The sequence below is a fragment of the Corylus avellana genome, chromosome ca10, assembly GCF_901000735.1.
Source record: "Corylus avellana chromosome ca10, CavTom2PMs-1.0".
NCBI classification, from domain to species: Eukaryota; Viridiplantae; Streptophyta; class Magnoliopsida; order Fagales; family Betulaceae; genus Corylus; species Corylus avellana.
The window spans coordinates 13177912-13196011 of record NC_081550.1 but is presented as its reverse complement, the minus strand read 5'-3'; the positions used below and the strand labels follow the sequence as shown (position 1 = coordinate 13196011).

At 34.1% G+C, this 18100-nt stretch overlaps 2 protein-coding genes across 2 annotated transcripts; one reads left to right on the top strand and one right to left on the bottom strand.

Annotated features, from left to right (window-relative positions):
- Positions 1-2308: 2308 nt before the first annotated feature.
- On the top strand, positions 2309-10400 carry LOC132162964 (disease resistance protein RUN1-like). The gene is made up of 7 exons (XM_059573172.1): positions 2309-2811; positions 5627-6719; positions 7084-7359; positions 7449-8354; positions 8436-8978; positions 9238-9525; positions 10347-10400. The coding sequence occupies exons 1-7, from the start codon at positions 2309-2311 to the stop codon at positions 10398-10400; spliced, it is 3663 nt and encodes a 1220-aa protein (XP_059429155.1).
- Positions 10401-11308: 908 nt separating this feature from the next.
- On the bottom strand, positions 11309-16732 carry LOC132162963 (disease resistance protein RPV1-like). Its single transcript, XM_059573171.1, has 5 exons — positions 16686-16732; positions 15502-15852; positions 14205-14892; positions 12058-12265; positions 11309-11841 (listed from the first exon to the last, which is right to left on the bottom strand). The coding sequence occupies exons 1-5, from the start codon at positions 16730-16732 to the stop codon at positions 11309-11311; spliced, it is 1827 nt and encodes a 608-aa protein (XP_059429154.1).
- Positions 16733-18100: the final 1368 nt, after the last annotated feature.

The window sequence follows — 18100 nt, the reverse complement described above, 5'->3', positions numbered from 1 at the left end:
CCATTCAATTTGACTTAAATTTAGTCATGTGATAGCTACATGTATTTTTTTTATCTTAAATTTTTAAAATTGTTCCCATGTGTTTTAGCAAATTTCACAAATGCCTCCGAAGTCAAACCAAAATAAAAAAATTAAAATTAAAAAAAAAAAACAAAAACAAAAACAAAATGTTTGGCCATCCGTTAACAATTTCCGCCCAATTTGACTGAAATTTGGTCACGTGCTAGGCACGTGTATTTTTTTCTCTTAAATTTTTAAAATTGTTCCCATGTATTTTAACAAATTCCAAAAATGCCCAAAAAAAAAATATGGTGGCTACGACCACCCCTAATTTTATTTTTATTTTTTCTAAATTTTGAATGTTTTTTTTTTAAATAAAAAATAAAATTGTAGGTGCAATTTAGTATTTTTCATTATACTAATTGGACGGGGATGGTTGTGACCACCCTCGATGGATCGGGGATGGTCACGACTACCCCATGGCTCTGAGTGTAGTCATACCGTGCACTTTGGAGATTCGATTCACGTACGGTTCGGCAATTTTTCTTTTTTGGGCTTATGTGACAGTGTCACGCCACATTAACACCAGGATCACAATCATGAGACTGACAATTGCTTTTGTTAAACATGTCTTATTGTTTTGTTTTAGTAGAAGTAAAACCCTTAGAGGAAACTTCTTTAGTAGGATTTGCGATTTTTTTGTACTTCAAAAACGGTTAATTATAACCGAATAATTGCGAATTACGGCTAACAGCTGATTGGCTTGGTAGTTAAGTTGTGGTTATTTAAAAATGGAACTTCTTAAACTGGTTGTGGTTTGGATTATGAGAGAATAACGACAACCCCAATCCAATCTTCTAATTTATTGTGCGCCAAGTATTGTGATGTAGAATTATGTTTAATAAGCCATTCTCATTATTCAATTTACTTAAGAAACTAACAAGAGTCGATATAAAACACACAAGAAATGTATAAAAAGTCACACGTCTTACAAAACAAAATGAGAATCTTTATATTCTTGAAAAGAGCTTTTGTTTCTTGGTCCATATATTCCAAGAAATATATATATATGGTGAAATTTTAGAATAATATGACTACATGGAAAACGAACCTTTGGGAAAGTCAGCAACAGCTGGCAAACCAGTTGGCAAAAAATGGACGGTTACAAAGTCAACTCCTATCTTGCAATTATAGTTTGCCACTGGGTGATTTAGAATTAAGTCTTCCTCATTATTAAATTTACTTAACAAACCTATCAAATCAGAAGTGGTTGAGGGAGTTGTGTTTTTATGAGGAGTTTGTACATCAAATCCTTTCTCACTTTCCTTCCTCCTCTCAATTCTCAACCCAAATTTCTCTCTTTTTCGTTACCCACAAAATATAATAATTCAAGTCTTTTAGTGGCCAGCAAACCCAAATCTGAGCGTTGAACCCATTTTCATTTTCCTAATACTACTCCAAACCACGATTTCTTTCCCAAACTACCCCCCGCCATTCCTCTCTTTCTACCCCATTCTACCACCCATGGGTCAAATCATCAGTGTCGTACGAGGTTGCTTGCCTTTGTGCTTTCCACCGCCAGAATCCGAAGACCAAAACGAGGCCTCCCAGGTTGTCGGCGTCGAAGACCAAAACGAATACGGTAACATTTTTTTTTTTTAAAAATAAAATAAAATTAAACCCTATATATATATATCCACGCATTCATTGGATAAATATGATCGAACTTTTACTTTAACTACAATCCAAGCCTCTTTGTGCTTGCCAGCGATAAGAAATAGTGGAAGCATATAATGAATTGCATTGTGTTGGGTAGTTTATAATTAAGATTACAAAGACCTAAAGAGGTTATGAGTGATAGGTAACAAACCTTAAGCTAATTAAAGTATAGAATAAACCCTAATAGGAAAAATAATAAACCCTAGAGAATAATATAAAATATTCTACCCAGTAGGAATTTCTTCTTGTTTTTTTTTTTTCAATAATAGAGAAATTATATATTTTAATAAAATTCAGCAAAAACAAAAATATAAAATTATTAGTAAGTTTGAATACCAATGAATCATCATCATCATCATCCTCTCCTCTTTAGTACGTAGCATGAAACTTTGCTTAGGCCTTAGAGGATCTAAAAAGAATTAAAGAAGAAAACGAATGAATCTAGTTTTGGATTTAGATTTATGTTTACTAAATGATCTTTCTAATTTTTCAATCTTCTTTGCAAAATTAAATGTCCTCCTCTTTCACTCACCAAATGTCTCATTTTTCAGTCCAATCAAACTCAACCACAAGAAGCACCTCGTCTTCCATGACTATTCTAACATATCGGCCATCATCTTCTCAATCTCGTTGGGATTACGATGTCTTCATAAGTTTTAGAGGTGAAGATACGCGTAAGAACTTCACCGATCACCTCTATTCTGCCTTGGTGCGAGTCGGAATTCGAACCTTCCGAGACGACGAGGAGCTTCGAAGAGGGAATATGATCTCTAAAGAACTATCCAAAGCAATTTGTGGATCGAGGATTTCCATTGTGGTTTTCTCGAAAGGCTATGCTTCTTCTAGGTGGTGCCTTGATGAACTAGTGGATATCCTGCACTGTAATAAGAATACCGAAGATCACATTCTTCTTCCGATATTTTATAATGTGGATCCCTTGGAATTTCAAAATCAAACCGGAACTTTTGCGGAAGCCTTTGCTAGGCATGAAGAGCGGTTTCAGACTGATATGAAGAGGGTGGAGATGTGGAAAGCAGCTCTAAGTGAAGCTGCGAATTGTTCTGGCTGGGATCTCAAAAGTGTTCCAAATGGGTATTATGCTATGGATTCTTGTGCTTTTTCATTCCGTTTTTAAGTTTTTGTTTTTTCTCCTTTTCTATTCTTTTGAATTTTAGATGAGAATTAATAAAATTAAAGTGGAGCTATAAAAAGAAAAAAAAAAAAAAAAGAAGGAAAAATAACTCTATATATTCCATTTTATTCTACTCTCTCTTAATTCATCAATTTCTTTCTCCTCGGTGGGTAAGAGTACTCGTGTGTTATTCCATCAAAATGCAGAGATAGGCTTGTCATGTGTTATTTAACTCCACTTGTTACCTTTCCATGCTACAAATTCATGAGATCCGCATGTACTGTGTGCTGGCTAAAAAGGTTCTAGAATTATTGAGTCTGCAACCTTTTAGATAAAATGTCATACATTTGAAGTGAATGATATTTATGCACCCCCCTTCCCTTGCTTGATTAAAAAAAAATTATGTAGGAATATACTTCCATGGTATATATATATATATATATATATATATATAGAGAGAGAGAGAGAGAGAGAGATAGAGTAGAATTGCGACAAGTGTCATTTTAATAATTTATTGCAATAATCACTGCATGGCCACTCGTTTAAATATATACAATATATAAATTCCTTAATAGATCAACTATTATTAATGTTCAAATCAAATAAGAAAACAAATAACTAAAAATTAAATTATACAATAAATACAAATCAAATTATGTTGAGGAATTACTATTTACCAAATTATACAATATCGTTTTAACTTAGTTCTTTTTCTTTTTTTTTTCTCGGTTTTGACTTTTTTTTTTTTTGTCTCTTTCCACATCTCTCTCTCCACTCTTCAACTCTAACAACCTAAGAATTCAACCTAAAGTAATTCTTCTTCTTAACCTTCCATGTGTATGTTTTTTATTTAAGAAAAACTACAACTCCAAGAATTAACTTTCTTTTTCTCTCTCTCTCCACTCTTCAATAATAATAACCTAAAAGTTCAATCTTGAGGTAATTCTTATTCTTAACCTTTTGTCTGTTAGTTTAACGAAAAAGGAAGAAAAAAAAAATTGGTTTTAGCTATCAATATATAGATATGAAACTAATGTTTTGTGCTACTTAATAAGAATAACACAACACTCTCCAAACAACTGTAATTGAGTACTAACTGTATTTGTAGGTTGTTTATATTTTTCAATTTATACTTTGTTTGAATGTTTGTTCTTTGATAAATATTGAAACTTCTGAATTAAGATAATAAATTGTTTAGATTTATAGTGGGCTAATGAAAGATTATAGTATATATGTTTATTTGATTGTTGTGCCAAAAAAAGAGAATAGAAGCTCTTTCAAAATACTAAAGAGCTCGGGATTTATCTGATTGCATTAAATGTTGAGTGAAATATTTTGTTTTATTAAGTACTCATAAAAGAAAAAGGATTTTGCTTATTTTGTTCTGTATTTGATTTAGTCTAAGGTTTCTATTTAATCAAAAATTTCTTTGCTTGGATTTATCTTTGTGTATCTATGTATAAATTTTTTACGATTGTGAATTGATTATTTTTATGTTTGTTTCTCTAGAAATTTTATTTGTATTGAAATATAATAGGTATCACACTAATAAGATTTTAGGTTTTAATTCATTTGCATATTTTATTGTATTTTTTTTCTTTTCGTTTTTGTGATTTACTTGAATTGTTTAACACTTTTTTTTGAAAGTATTGAAGAGATTTATTTGATTGCATTAAATATTGAGTGAAATATTTGTTTTATTTTGTACTAAAAAGAATAGATATGAATATTTTGTTTAGAGAAAGGGAGCCCCTACTATCAGGTCCATCATGAAAACACCCTTTTTGCAGCCTCTAATTACTATGTGACACATAATCAATTTAAGAAAAATGCAAAAAAATAAAAGTGGGAACAATCACACCACATCAGAGAAAAAAAAACCCGTAGCTAACAAGACTCAGGCTAGACCCATAGCGTGGGTCTGGCCGGCGGTGAAAGCCTCAAACCCCGCAGGCCGTGACCCACCTCAAAACCCGTTTCTAATGCCTCAAAAACCCGATAGTAATGCCCCAAAACCCGTTTCTAATACCTCAAAACTTGTTTCTAATGCCTCAAAATTCATTTTTGGATTCAAAACTAAAACTTAGAGATGGAATGTTAACCCTTTAGGGATTTTCTCACCGTAAAATCTAGTATATTTTGGTCCAAGTTATTTTTGTGCACTTTTTATGTTTTTGCTTATGTGTCGGTTATTGATTGGGGGCTGTAAAAAGGGTGTTATTATGATGGTCCTAATAAAAGGTTTTCTCTTAGAGAAATGCTTCAGTGTAATATAATGCCTACATGTGGCTAATTTTTAGTGACGTGGCAGATGGACAATCACATGAAAGGGAGGATTCAAATTTGAAATTTGAATTTTAATCCTCTCTCTCCCTCAGACATGTCACTAAATATGGGCCACATGTAGGCATTATATTGCACTATAGCATACCTCTTTTGTTTATTTTGTTTTGTGTTTTTTGAAATCATTAGAACTTTATGAGTTTTATTATTATTAAGATAAAAGAGGCATGATAGATTTTTTCACATGAAAAGTAAGATGGGGATGCGTTTAAATTTTAAACTTAAATTATAATGAAGAATCCTGTGCATAGCACGGTTTATGTGCTAGTTTTATATAATACAAGATTCTTTCCAAGAAATCTTAGTCTCAAATGACTGGGATGATATATAACATCTTTTTTGTACCATGATGACTCATAATTTTCTTTCTTCTTTTTCTTTCCTTGCGCTTACTTCATTTTTTTTATTTTCCATTTGAATCATAATAATCAGGTATGAATCAAGATTCATCAAGAAGATTGTTGAAGAAGTTTTGCATAAAGTCAACCGTACTCACTTGAATGTTGCCATGCATCCAATAGGAATAGATTCTCGTGTTGACGATATGAAAGTTTTATTAGATCTTGAAAAAAGTGACGTTCGCATTGTGGGCATCTATGGGATGGGTGGAATTGGTAAAACAACCTTAGCAAAAGATATTTATAACAAAATATGTTATAAATTTGAAGGAAGTAGTTGTCTTTTAAATATTAAAGAAACTTCAAGGCAATCCAATGGTTTAGTTTCTTTACAAAAACAACTTCTTAGTGATATCTTGAAAGCGAAGAATTTAGACTTTTGCAATGTCGATATGGGAATAGAGTGGATTAAGGAAAGAATTGAGGGCAAAAAAGTTCTTATTGTTCTGGATGATGTGGATCAAGTGAAGCAACTACAAGCATTAGTTGGAATACGGTTTGGTCAAGGAAGTAGAGTCATTGCAACAACTAGAGATGAACAGATACTTACTCAACTTGGAGTACATAAAAAATATAAGGTGGAAGAATTGAATAATTGGGAGTCTCTTCGACTTTTCTCCCATCATGCCTTTAAGAAGGGCCATCTTACAGATGATTACAAGGACCTTTCAATTAGGGCAGTAGAGTATGCTGGAGGAATTCCATTAGCTCTTGAGGTTTTGGGGTGTTTTCTAAATGGAATGAGTGTTTTTGAATGGAAAAGCGAATTAGAAAAATTACAAAGTTTTCCTCACGAGGATATTCAAAATATTCTTAGATTAAGCTTTAAATCACTAGACTACTATGCAAAGAAGACATTTCTTGATATTGCATGTTTCTTTATTGGTATGGACAAAGAATACGCCATCAGAATACTTCATGGTTGTGGTTTTTTCCCATATATTGATCTTAGTCTTCTCATTCAGAGGTCTCTCATGACAATTGATGTACAAAATAAGTTGAGGATGCATGATCTCATTCGAGATATGGGAAGAGATATTGTTTGTGAAATGTCACTTGGTGATCTTGGACAACTTAGCAGGTTGTGGTTTCATGAGGATGTATTAAATGTACTAAGAAATGAAAAGGTAAGAGGCATTTGCATTTATATACCATGTGAACATAAATATGTGTTATGTAGGTATACATGGGAGTTGTCTTTTTGCCATGCATAAATCATAATTCGAATAATATATCGACCTTTACGTATGATTTTAAATCTAAAATTTCTCTAAATTAAGTTGTATAACATAAAATAAAATAAAATAAAAAGTATGCAATCAATTCTTGTCAATGTCTAAATCATTTGGTGGTTTTTTTTTTTTTTTTTTTTTCTAAAAAAAAAAAAAAAAAATTATGGTGAGAATATCTTGGTCTACTCCAATTTAAAGGTGCTTTAGCTTTACAAAGGATGAGAAGATGTGTTCCTAATCCAACTATGTATTTTGTCAGGGATTGAAAGCAGTAGAAGGTCTCACCCTAAATTTGCCGGCACTTGAAGATGTACAATTAAAAACTAAAGCATTTGCAAAGATGAAGAATTTGAGATTGCTTGAGATCAATGGTGCATCTTTGATAGGATGTTACAAACATCTTTCCAAAGAGCTAAGATGGCTTTGTTGGCTTAAATGCCCTCTAAAAGTTCTACCACAAGATTTTCATCTAGAGAATCTTGTTGTTCTTGACATGCAATATAGTAGTGTCGAACAAATTTGGAAGGATGACAGAGTATGACATGTCTTATTATGCATTTTAGTTCTCCTTTGATGTTAAATATATAACTCACAAGAAATGTTTTCTTCTTTTCTTTTTCACAGGTACTCAACAAGTTGAAAGTTCTTAATCTCAGCTATTCCAAAAATCTTACCAAATCACCCAACTTCTTGCGAGTCCCACATCTGGAGTTACTAATACTTGAAGGTTGCATAAACTTGGTTGAGTTGCATGAGTCTATTGGACATCTAAAAGGTCTTGTTTTGCTGAATTTAAATGGATGCAAGAACTTTAAGAAACTTCCAAGAAGTATTTATACCTTAAAAACTCTTGAAAGACTTAATTTGTCTGGTTGTTTGAAACTTGACAAGCTACCTGAGAAATTTGAGAATATGACGTCTTCAAAAGAGTTGGTTATACATAGAACTGCTATTAAGCAACTACCATCATCCTTTGGTCTTTCAATGAATATCAAAGGAGGATCATTACCTGGATGTAAGGGTCAATTCTTAGAATCTCAGTTCTCAAGCTTCTCATCGTGGATATCTCCAAAAAACATAAATCCCATAAGCTTGCTACGAGCTTCCGTTTTCAGATTTGGTAATTTGGGAAGACTTGGTCTCAGTAATTGCAGCTTCTCTGAAGATGAGATTCTCAATGATATTGGGAGTTTATCTTCACTCCAGGGTTTGGATTTATCAGAAAACAACTTTAGAAAGCTACCTGATTGCGTCAGTAGCCTTCCTAAATTACAATACTTGTATTTAGAGAAGTGTAAATCTCTTCTTTCAATTTCAGAACTCCCTGCAAATGTAGAGGCCCTTAATGCGTCTGGCTGCCCAAAGTTGAAAACACTCTCAATTTCGCGGAGTTCACAATTAGCTAGTCTTCACCTTACTGACTGCTGCAACCTGGATGAGATTGAGGACTTACGTTTGGATCCTGATTTATTCATTAACTTGTTTGATTCCTACAATCTATCACGTAAATTTCGGACGAGGCTTCTCCAGGTTTGTTCTCTCCCTCTCTCTGTTTCTCTCTGTCTCTCTCTCAATGATGTGAACATTTTTTTATTTTTTATTTTGAAACAGTGTCCACCAGCCCAATGTAATATATGTCACCGTGTTATTTTACTCCCTTGCGTCCCTGGAGAGGAGGGTGGGATTCCAAGTTGGTTCTGCCATCAGAGAATTGGTTCTTCAATATCCTTTCATGTTCCTTCTCCTGCGGAGGGTGAGATTCGCGTATTACTTATTTGCATTGTTTATGCAAAACAGAAAGAATTGGATCTGCCAATGAAAGAATCGTATATGCCAATGACTGAAATTAAGGTGATGATCCATAATAAAAAGAGAGACCACCGACAGGTTCTTCTCCCAAGTCTTTTTCTCTATTCTGTAAGCATGTCAGATCATTTGCTGTTATTTCGGTGGCCTGTTGTAAAAAATAAAGTGGTGGTGCTCGGATCCCCAGACAAAATAATTGAGTTTGTAGAAAAAGTGGAAATGGAGGTGTCCTTCGAGCTTTGCAGCTGGGTTGAAGTGAAGAAGTGTGGAGTTCACATAGTGGTTGATGAGTCAAAAACAGGCTCATCTGGTGTCTTGGCTGTTATGGATACTACTGTAGATGATCAGGTGTTAGGTAAAACTTTGAAGGTTTAGACTGATTATACTACGCCTACAATTTCTACTGGTCTCTCGGTAAGCAATTATCGTCATCTTTCAATTTTTCATTTTTGTCTTTTGCTTTTGGGTTCTCAGATATGTCACATTTAAAAAAAAAAAAAAAAAATTTTGCAAGAATTTGAGAAAATTCCTACTCAACAAGTTGTTAAAAAATTATAACCTTTAAATATGTATATGTATATGCTGCTATTCCAACACTTGGTTGAAGCATGTAATTGTGCCCAATATCAAATGGATGAGACAGAGCCTCACCATGCATGAATTCATTGCTCAGGTATGTGACATTTGGGTTAAAGTTAAAGTTGGATATGTGGAGACTGGAGAAGCATGTGAAGAATGGAGAACCAGACATATGTACTCATTGTTCATAGAAGGGAAATGTTGGCGAGGACACTCGCCGCAGACAACCGCCGTTTGTGACCAGAAAGAATGTCGTGAGCTTGGAACGGTGGAACGGTTGGAGATCTCTTGGCTTCTTCATACTTCAACATCACTGGTTCAGTTTTGGTTATTCAACACCATAGTGTCCTTGTGATTTTTTTTTTTTTTTTACTGAGCATTATGGATTATAAATTACTTGAATGTAATGGTCTAATTATTTTACATTTTACATATAAAATGGGGTTCCGGCAGAGGTCCAGTGGGATTCCAACGGTGGTCTTGCCGAAGTCCTATTTAATAGGCATATTAAAGAGCTAATACCAAAATTTTCAGCCAAAGAGAAACATCACACTTTTTTGTTCGTCACATTTTTAATGGGGGTAGCCCCTTCCTTGTTGATCAATTTGGGACCAACTTTACCAGAATAGGAAATTTCACCCTTCAAAACAGTTTAACTACTACAAGTATAAATTGGTCAAAAAACTCATATGGAACTAAGAATGATGTAAAAATGCTTTGTCATGAGCCAAAAAGAACAAGAAGTAACCAATATCCACTTGGAGATTTTGGGGAGGGGGGTTTGGTTGTTGGGGTTTAATGATTGCAATGTCCACACTTGTCCAATATCCCAATTGTTGCTAGTGAGAGATATCTTACGTATCCTTAGGGAGAAGCCCCGAGTTCCTTTCACAAAATATGGTTCCTTTTAGATTTTACCTTTTACAATTAATTGACAACACAATCTTCCACAGCAAAATTTTCTTAGAATTGAACCTTTGCTGAAACTCAAAACTCCAAGATTGCTATAGACCCACATATGTGCAACTAGACTATTCGTTAGATTTATCATATTATTTAGATATAATAAGCAAAACACAACTGCTTCTCCCTTCGACTTTGGTCATGAATTTAGTTCCACTTTTTCTTATTTTGCAGATTGTACCCAACAAGAGAAAAGAGTTGGTTACTGAATCAAATGGAATTCTATAACTTATTATAGCTTAAAGCAAACTCAATATAGTTCACGATAATAAATAAGTAAAAAAATCAAACAGGGCAAAAAAATATATAACATATACATATCATAAAAAAAAAATTAATAATAAAAAAAAAAGGGGGCAGCAAGGGAAATCTGGCTACCATATATTTGGGGGGAATTGTGGTCTGAATTTGGTGAAGGATGGCTACAATCGTGAATCCACACTTTCAGTTTCAGCGATCTCATCATCATCTCTAACACTTGGCTCATCATCATCATCAACGACAAAATGAATTCTACACCTCTTCACTTCCATAATTCGCGGATCAATTCGCGGATTAATTAGAGGATCAATACGTTCATGGACCCACATATGTAGATCAATGGCGACCTCTATTTCATCTCCACTTTTCATCATCCTTTTATTTTGACTCCACATTTCATCACTGCTCACTTGTGCAATTATATGATCTTCAAAGATATCAAAATCTGATGCTCCTGATATAGCCGGAAAACTTCCCACCACATCCCAATTGTTGAACTAGACTCTACAACTTTTATTACATAATCTCCATCTGAAGTCACCCCCACGATCTAATATGTCTCTGGGTGCTTCCTTATTTACTGCATAAACAAGGCATAAAAGCACCTTGCTGATTTTACCATCCAAAAACGGAGGCACCCGGAAGGATACTGAAGAACCCATTGCCTGATGGCTAATCCAATTTGGAATCTCACTTTCGGGGAGGAGAACGCAACAAACCATATCTGTCTTGCACATCATCTATTTCAAAAAAGTGTTTGCATTAGAAAATGAGAGAAGAGAAGAGAAGAGAAGATAGAGAACCTGGAGAACACTCTTCCTAAATTCCGATGATAGATTGTTGCAGTTTCCCATCTGAAAAGTAATTGATACACATCACAACCTCTCGGAATTTTGAATCTCAACCAGTTTGCGGCAATTATCAAGGTCAAAAGATGACGCAAGCTTCTCCTGCCAGTCGAGAATGCAAAGGTCAGAAGATCCTGAACTCTCGTTCGTCAGAATTGAGATTCTTTCCAATGATGTGCAGCCATTTGCTGTCAAAGATATTACATTTCTGGGAAGTGAAATTGATTGAAGACTAGTACACTCACTCAAATGCAAATACTTTAATTTAGGAAGGCGGCTGATGCAACTAGGTAGGTTACGAAAATTGTTTCTTGATAAATACGTTCTTTCAAGTGAAGATAAACATTCAAATTCAGAAAACTCATCTTCAGTCAAATTGCGCTCACTAAGATCTAGTTCTGTCAATGACCATAATTCAGAAATGGATAACAAACTCATGCGGTTGGAGCTATTGGGTGATATCCATGATGAGGATGGTCCTCCAAATCCAGGTAATTTTAAAACGTTGAGATTGCTCAAATCACCCAAAGAAGATGGTAGTTGCTCAATAGCAGTTTTGTCTGCAGCCAACTTTCACAAAGCCTTCATATTCCCCCATTGTTCCGGTAACTTGTCAAGTTTTGAGCAGTTAGACAATATAAGAACTCCAAGAGATTCTAAATTAGAAATGCTACTAATTGGAAGATTCCTAAGCTTCTTGCACCTTCGTAAAATAAGTGATTCAACGTTTTTTAGATCTCCAATAGACTCGTGAATCTTAACCAAGCTTGTACAACCTCCAAATGTCAGTTCCTTTAGATGTGAGGCTTCTGAGAACTTTGGTGATTTGATGAGACATTCACATCCAAAAAATTCTAACGTTTCAAGATTCTTCAGAAGGTTAAAGGAGGATGGTAGTTGCTTAATAGCAGTGAGACCCGCTTTCAACGTTTTTAAAGTCGTCATATTCCCCAATTGCTCCAGTAACTCTTCAACATTATAGCACTTCCACAAGTCAAGAGTTTCAAGAGATTCCAAGTTAGAAATGCTACTTGGAAGATTCCTAAGCTACTTGCAACTTTGTAAATTCAGCAAAACAAGTCTTTTTAGAAGTCCAATGGACTCGTGAATCTCAACCAAGCTTGTACAACCTCCGAGTATCAGTGTTTGTAGACGTGAGGTTCGTAAAAACTTTGGTGATTCGATGAGACATTCACATTCATGAAATGATAAAGTTTCGAGATTACTCAAAAGGCGAAAGGAGGATGGTAGTTGCTTAATGGTAGTGTTCTCCATATACAACTTTGTTAAAGTCGTTATATTCCCCAATCGATTCAGTAACTTCTCAAGATTAAAGTACCGAGACAAGACAAGAATTTTAAGAGATTTTAAGTTAGAAATGCTGCTTGGAAGATTCCTAAGGTTCTTTCATCCTTGTAAATTCAGCAAAGCAAGTCTTTTTAGAAGTGCAATAGACTGGTGAATCTCAACCAAACTTGTACAATCTTTAAGATTCAAAAACTCTCCAAATGTTAGGCTTGTAAGAATTTTGGAAGGTCCTTGAGGTTCCTGCAATTCTCTAAATTCAATGAAACAAGGCTTTTGAGATATCCAATGAACTCATAAACTTGAACCAAGCTTGTGCAACCTTCAAGTATTAGAATGTCTAGTTGTGGGACTTCTGAGGAATCTGGTGATCTACTGAGATTTTTGGAATTGCTGAGATTAAGGACCTTCAACTTGTTCAATATCTATTAAACAAAATAAATGAAGAAGAAAAAAAAAGTTTTTGTTAGTTATATATTTAACATTAATAGTGAAAAAAAGCACTACAAGATTTGTTATACTTTCTTCTTCGTCCAAACTTACTTGACATTACTATGTTGCATGTCAAGAATAACAAGGTTCTCTAGATGAAAATCTTGTGGTAGAAATTTCAAAGGACACTTATGCCAACAAAGCCATTTTTAACTCTTTAAAGAGATGTTCATAGGATCCCATGAAATCTACATCATTGATTTGGAGTAATCTCAAAATCTTCATTTTTCTAAATGCTTTAGTTTTCAACTGTTCTGGGAGATTTAAGCTGAGACCCTCCACTCTCTTCGAGCCCTGGAAAAATAGATTGCTGGATTAGCAACGCACATTCTCATATTGTGTAAAGCTAGAATAACTTTGAATTAAAGTAGGCCTATATATTCTCACCATAATTTAAAAATTCAATACTTAAGTGATTTGAACATGATTAGAATTGCTTAAAACATGATTGCATACCATTTTAATGTTGTAAACTACCTAACTTGATTTAGAGAAGTTTTGAATTTAAAGTTTGATACACTATTGAAGCTATGAAGCATGGTTGGAAAAAAGGCAATCTCTCATGCATACCTACATAACACTATATTATGTGCATGTGCAAGTGTTTATATATGTAAATCCATATATCTTTATTTGTTTATTTATTTATTATAAGTAAAAATGCATATGCCTCATTTTTATTTTTTGATAAGTACAAATGCATATGCCTCTTACCAAGCGATTGCGTAGTACATTTAAGCCATCCTCGTGAAACCATAACCTGCTGCGTTTTCCTGGATTTTTGGGACATTCTCTATAAACAATTTCCCTCCCCCATATCTCGAATTAGATTATGCATCTTCAACTTCTTTTGGTAATCAATTGTCACAAGTGACCTCTAAATAAGAATAGGGATACCAATCTTTGGATAGAATTTACAACCATCAAGTATTTTGATAACATATTATTTGTCCATACTGACAAAGAAACATGCAATATCAAGGAATATGTCATTTTCAAAGTTGTCCAATGAATCAAAACTTATTCTAAGTATTTTTTGAATCTTGTGATGAGGAGTTATTCGTAATTTGCCCAATTCACTTTTCCACTCAACCATTGTTCTTCCATTGAGAAAAGAACCCAAAACCTCAAGAGCTAACGGAAGTCCTCCAGCATAAGCCACTACTTCAATCGACAGCTCAACACAATCTCTATTTGGATTTGGATAAGTCATCTTGAAGGCATGCCAATTGAAAAGTTGAAGAGACTCCCATTCATTTAGTTTTTCTACTTCATATCTTTCATCTACTTCCAATTGAGTTAGCAAATGTTCATCTCTAGTTGTTATAATGATTTTACTTCCACAACCAAGCCAGTGCTTTTTGACTAACACGTGTAGGTTTCCAAAGTCATCCACATCATCAAGAATAACAAGAACCCTTTTTCCACAAATTCTTTCTTGAATTATACTGATTCCTCTATCAGCATTCACACTCTTCAAATTCATTTTCAAGATATCATCAAAAAGTTGTTTTTGTAAACCAATTAAGCCATTGGGCTTTTCTGAACGTTCTTTAACGTTTGAAAGAAAACTACTTCCTTCAAATGTAAAGTGTATTTCATTATAGATTGCTTTTGCTAGTGTTGTTTTGCTTCTTCTATCCATTCCATAAATGCCCACAATGCGAACGTCATTTGTTTCAAGATTTAATAAATCTTTAATATGATGAATACGAGACTCTATTCCTATTGGGTGTTCGGCGACATCCAAGCGATAGGGATCCACTTTACACAAAACTTCTTCAACAATTGCTTTGATGAATCTTGATTCATACCTGATCATTACAATTCAAATGGAAAAGAACATTAAAATAAGCACTAGGACAAAAATAATAATAATAAAACTATGACTCATCAGGCTACCAAATAGATGTTATCATCCTAGTCATTTAAGGACTAATTTGCCATGACAAACAATTAGGTTTTATCAAAATTATTGATAATTATTGTTTAGATATATCTCTATATAATTTCTTCTCCTATTGACATGCCAAGAAACAATTTATTTTGTTTCCTCTAGTAGAAAAAACCATAACTGTTTCACTCAGAGTATGGTTACAATATCATTCCTCATGTGTACGATATTTAATCTAAAAAGCAATCCAAGACTTGATATACTAAGAGAGTGGGCACTGAACAGAAAACCATCAACTGACTCAACTCAAACACTATTTTTCTTCAATCTACTTAGCCTAATGTTACTTTTTATCCATTTTTTCCTAAAATTTAAAAGAAAAGAAAAGGTCAGGAAAAAAATGCATGAAATGTACATAGAGTCCATTGTATGTTACCCATTTGTAAGGCTTTGAAGATCCCAGCCGGAACATTCCGCAACTTGAGTAAGAGTTTCCCTCCACCTTTGCACCCTATCAATTTGAAACTACTCTACATGTTTAGCAAAGGCTTCTGCAAAAGTTCTTAACTGTTTTTGGACATCTAAGGGGTCCACATGATAAAATATGGGAAGAAGAGTGGTGTTCTTATAGTGCACTATCTCTGGAAGTTCATCTAGACACCACGTGGAAGAAGCATAGCCTTTAGAGAAAACCACAATAGAAATCCTTGATCTACGAATCACATTGAGTAATTCACTAGAGATGTTTTCCCCTCTCTCAAGACCCTCATCATCTCGGAAGGTACAAATTTCAACTTGCTTCAAGGCGGTATAGAGGTGATCAGTGAACTTCTTGCGGGTATCTTCACCTTTGGAACTCAAGAAGACGTCGTGATCCCAACTAGATTCAGAAGATGACGAGGTGCTTATTGTGGTTGAGTTTAATTGGACTGAAAATGGAGACAAACTCGGCGAGTTAAGAGGATGATATTTATGCAAAGTAAATTGAAAAATGAGAAAGATCATTTGCTAAGCATAAGTAGAAATACAAATTATTTTTATGATAATTCATTATTTTTCTTCTTTAGTCCTTTTTGGATCCTCCAAGCAAAGTTACACTCTACTAAAGAGGACAGGATGATGATGATTCAGTGGTATCTAAACTTAATTCCTCTTAACAATATTCAAACAAGGCAAGCAGAAAGTGACTTGGTTTATATATGTTGAAGCAGTTTCCGGTATGCTGAATTTGAGGGAATCCAAGTCTTCGAGCTATGCCTTTTGTTGTTCACCTTTCTATGTAAACCTACAAAACTAAAGCACGCATTAAGAGGACGCCCCGGGTGTTCGCCGGCGGTTCCTCCTCCGATGCTTAAGTCAGTATGTATATAAGCTTAGTATGCGTCTTAGTGGTCCCTCATACCTTCAAGGTGAGGCCTTTTATAGCTGAGTATACAGAGGTGGTTATGATCATCGGGCGAAGGATCTGGGATTTGGGCGTAACGCCTAGAGAGTTAATATTTGTGTCTCCTTTCTTTATGATCGGTAAGAGGCCGTTACATATGTTGACAAGATTTCGGGGATGGCATGTATCTGTGAGGCGTCTTTAAGAGTAGAATCGTAATTGTCCCGGTGATCTTGCTATGTGCGAGTTGTCTATGTAGCCGAGTGTTATCCCTGATATGATAGATGCATTTGGATGTTAAGTGCGGGAAGTTCATTATGGCCCCATACCTGGACTTTTCACCGTCCGAGAGTGTAGGGAACGACGTTGTATCCATTGCTTTGTGCTGGGCGCATTTGGTAAGTAATAAGTGCCAAATATTACATACTTGGACCCCTTATTTACGTTAATTAATCATTTAGCTGTGTCGTTATTTAAAGTTTTGTGTTAGTTTCGTGTTTTTAGTGTTTTGTAGGTTGTTAAAGAGAAACTACATCATTAAAGGGAAAAATGAAAAATATGAAAGAAAGCATACTTTGAGAAAACCTAGATGATGTGGTTAAGTTTAACCAAATCCAAGAAAATGTTAAATCGGATTAAAGATCAGATTGGATTAAAGATCAAATTGTATAAAATTTTGGATTGGATTCAAATTCAGATTCTGCACACGTTTCAGTATTTTGACCATAACTTTCTATTCAAGTATCAGATTGAGGTGATTCAAGCCGCATTCTAACTCAAAATATTACAATTAATTGTGAAATAGGATTTTCCTAATTCAGACGTTTACTATTCCAAAATCGTCCCGCAATAAAAGGATACAAACCTGGACGAATTTTATCCGATTTCAAATTGTAAACCCTAGTTTTAGGCCTATAAATAGAGAATTATCAAATTAGTTTACGGAGGCTACAAATTTCAAGATTTCATAGGAGAAAGAAGAGAGTTTAAGGGTTTCCTAACTTTTGGATCTCAACTTTGTGATTCTTAATTGTAAGTACTCAATCTTATATTATGAATTCAATCAATCTTGTTTTGTCTTTCAATAACATGAGAGGCTAAAGCTTCAACTAAGGTTGAAGACGAAGCCTCACTTATGATTAGCAACTTTGTTTCATGTATGTAATATTTCCCAATTTAATGGTTTAATTGATCTATTGTTTTACTTCTAATCAATTGGATTGAATAATTCTTGGATATCTTTTGTGATTCAAGGATACACTTGATGATTTAAGATTATTCAATACAATTGACTGCTTGGTTTTCTTTGTGAAAAAATTGGATTTCCCTTGTGATTTATTCTCTGGATACAATTGATGTTTTGATAAAGATTGAATATTTTCTTGTGATTTAGAGATACAGTTAATGATTTGATTAAATATTGGATTTCTTTTGTGATTTGGGTTATGAATAGATACATGGGATCTTTTGATTAATTCTTTGAAGCAATAGTAAAACAAACTTAAGATTTATATGTGAGAACTTGGGGGAATATTCTAGATTATGAACGAATTTTTGAGATTTCAATCACTTTAAATTGCTTATGTTTTTACTATTTCATTCAAACAAAAAATTCTCTCAAAAATTTGGAACTAGATTAGGGTTTAATTAATTTAGATTTAAAATTGCTTTCAAGAATACAATTCCCTATGGGTTCGACCTCGCACTTGCAATCCATTAACTACAATTGATTAGTACACTTGCG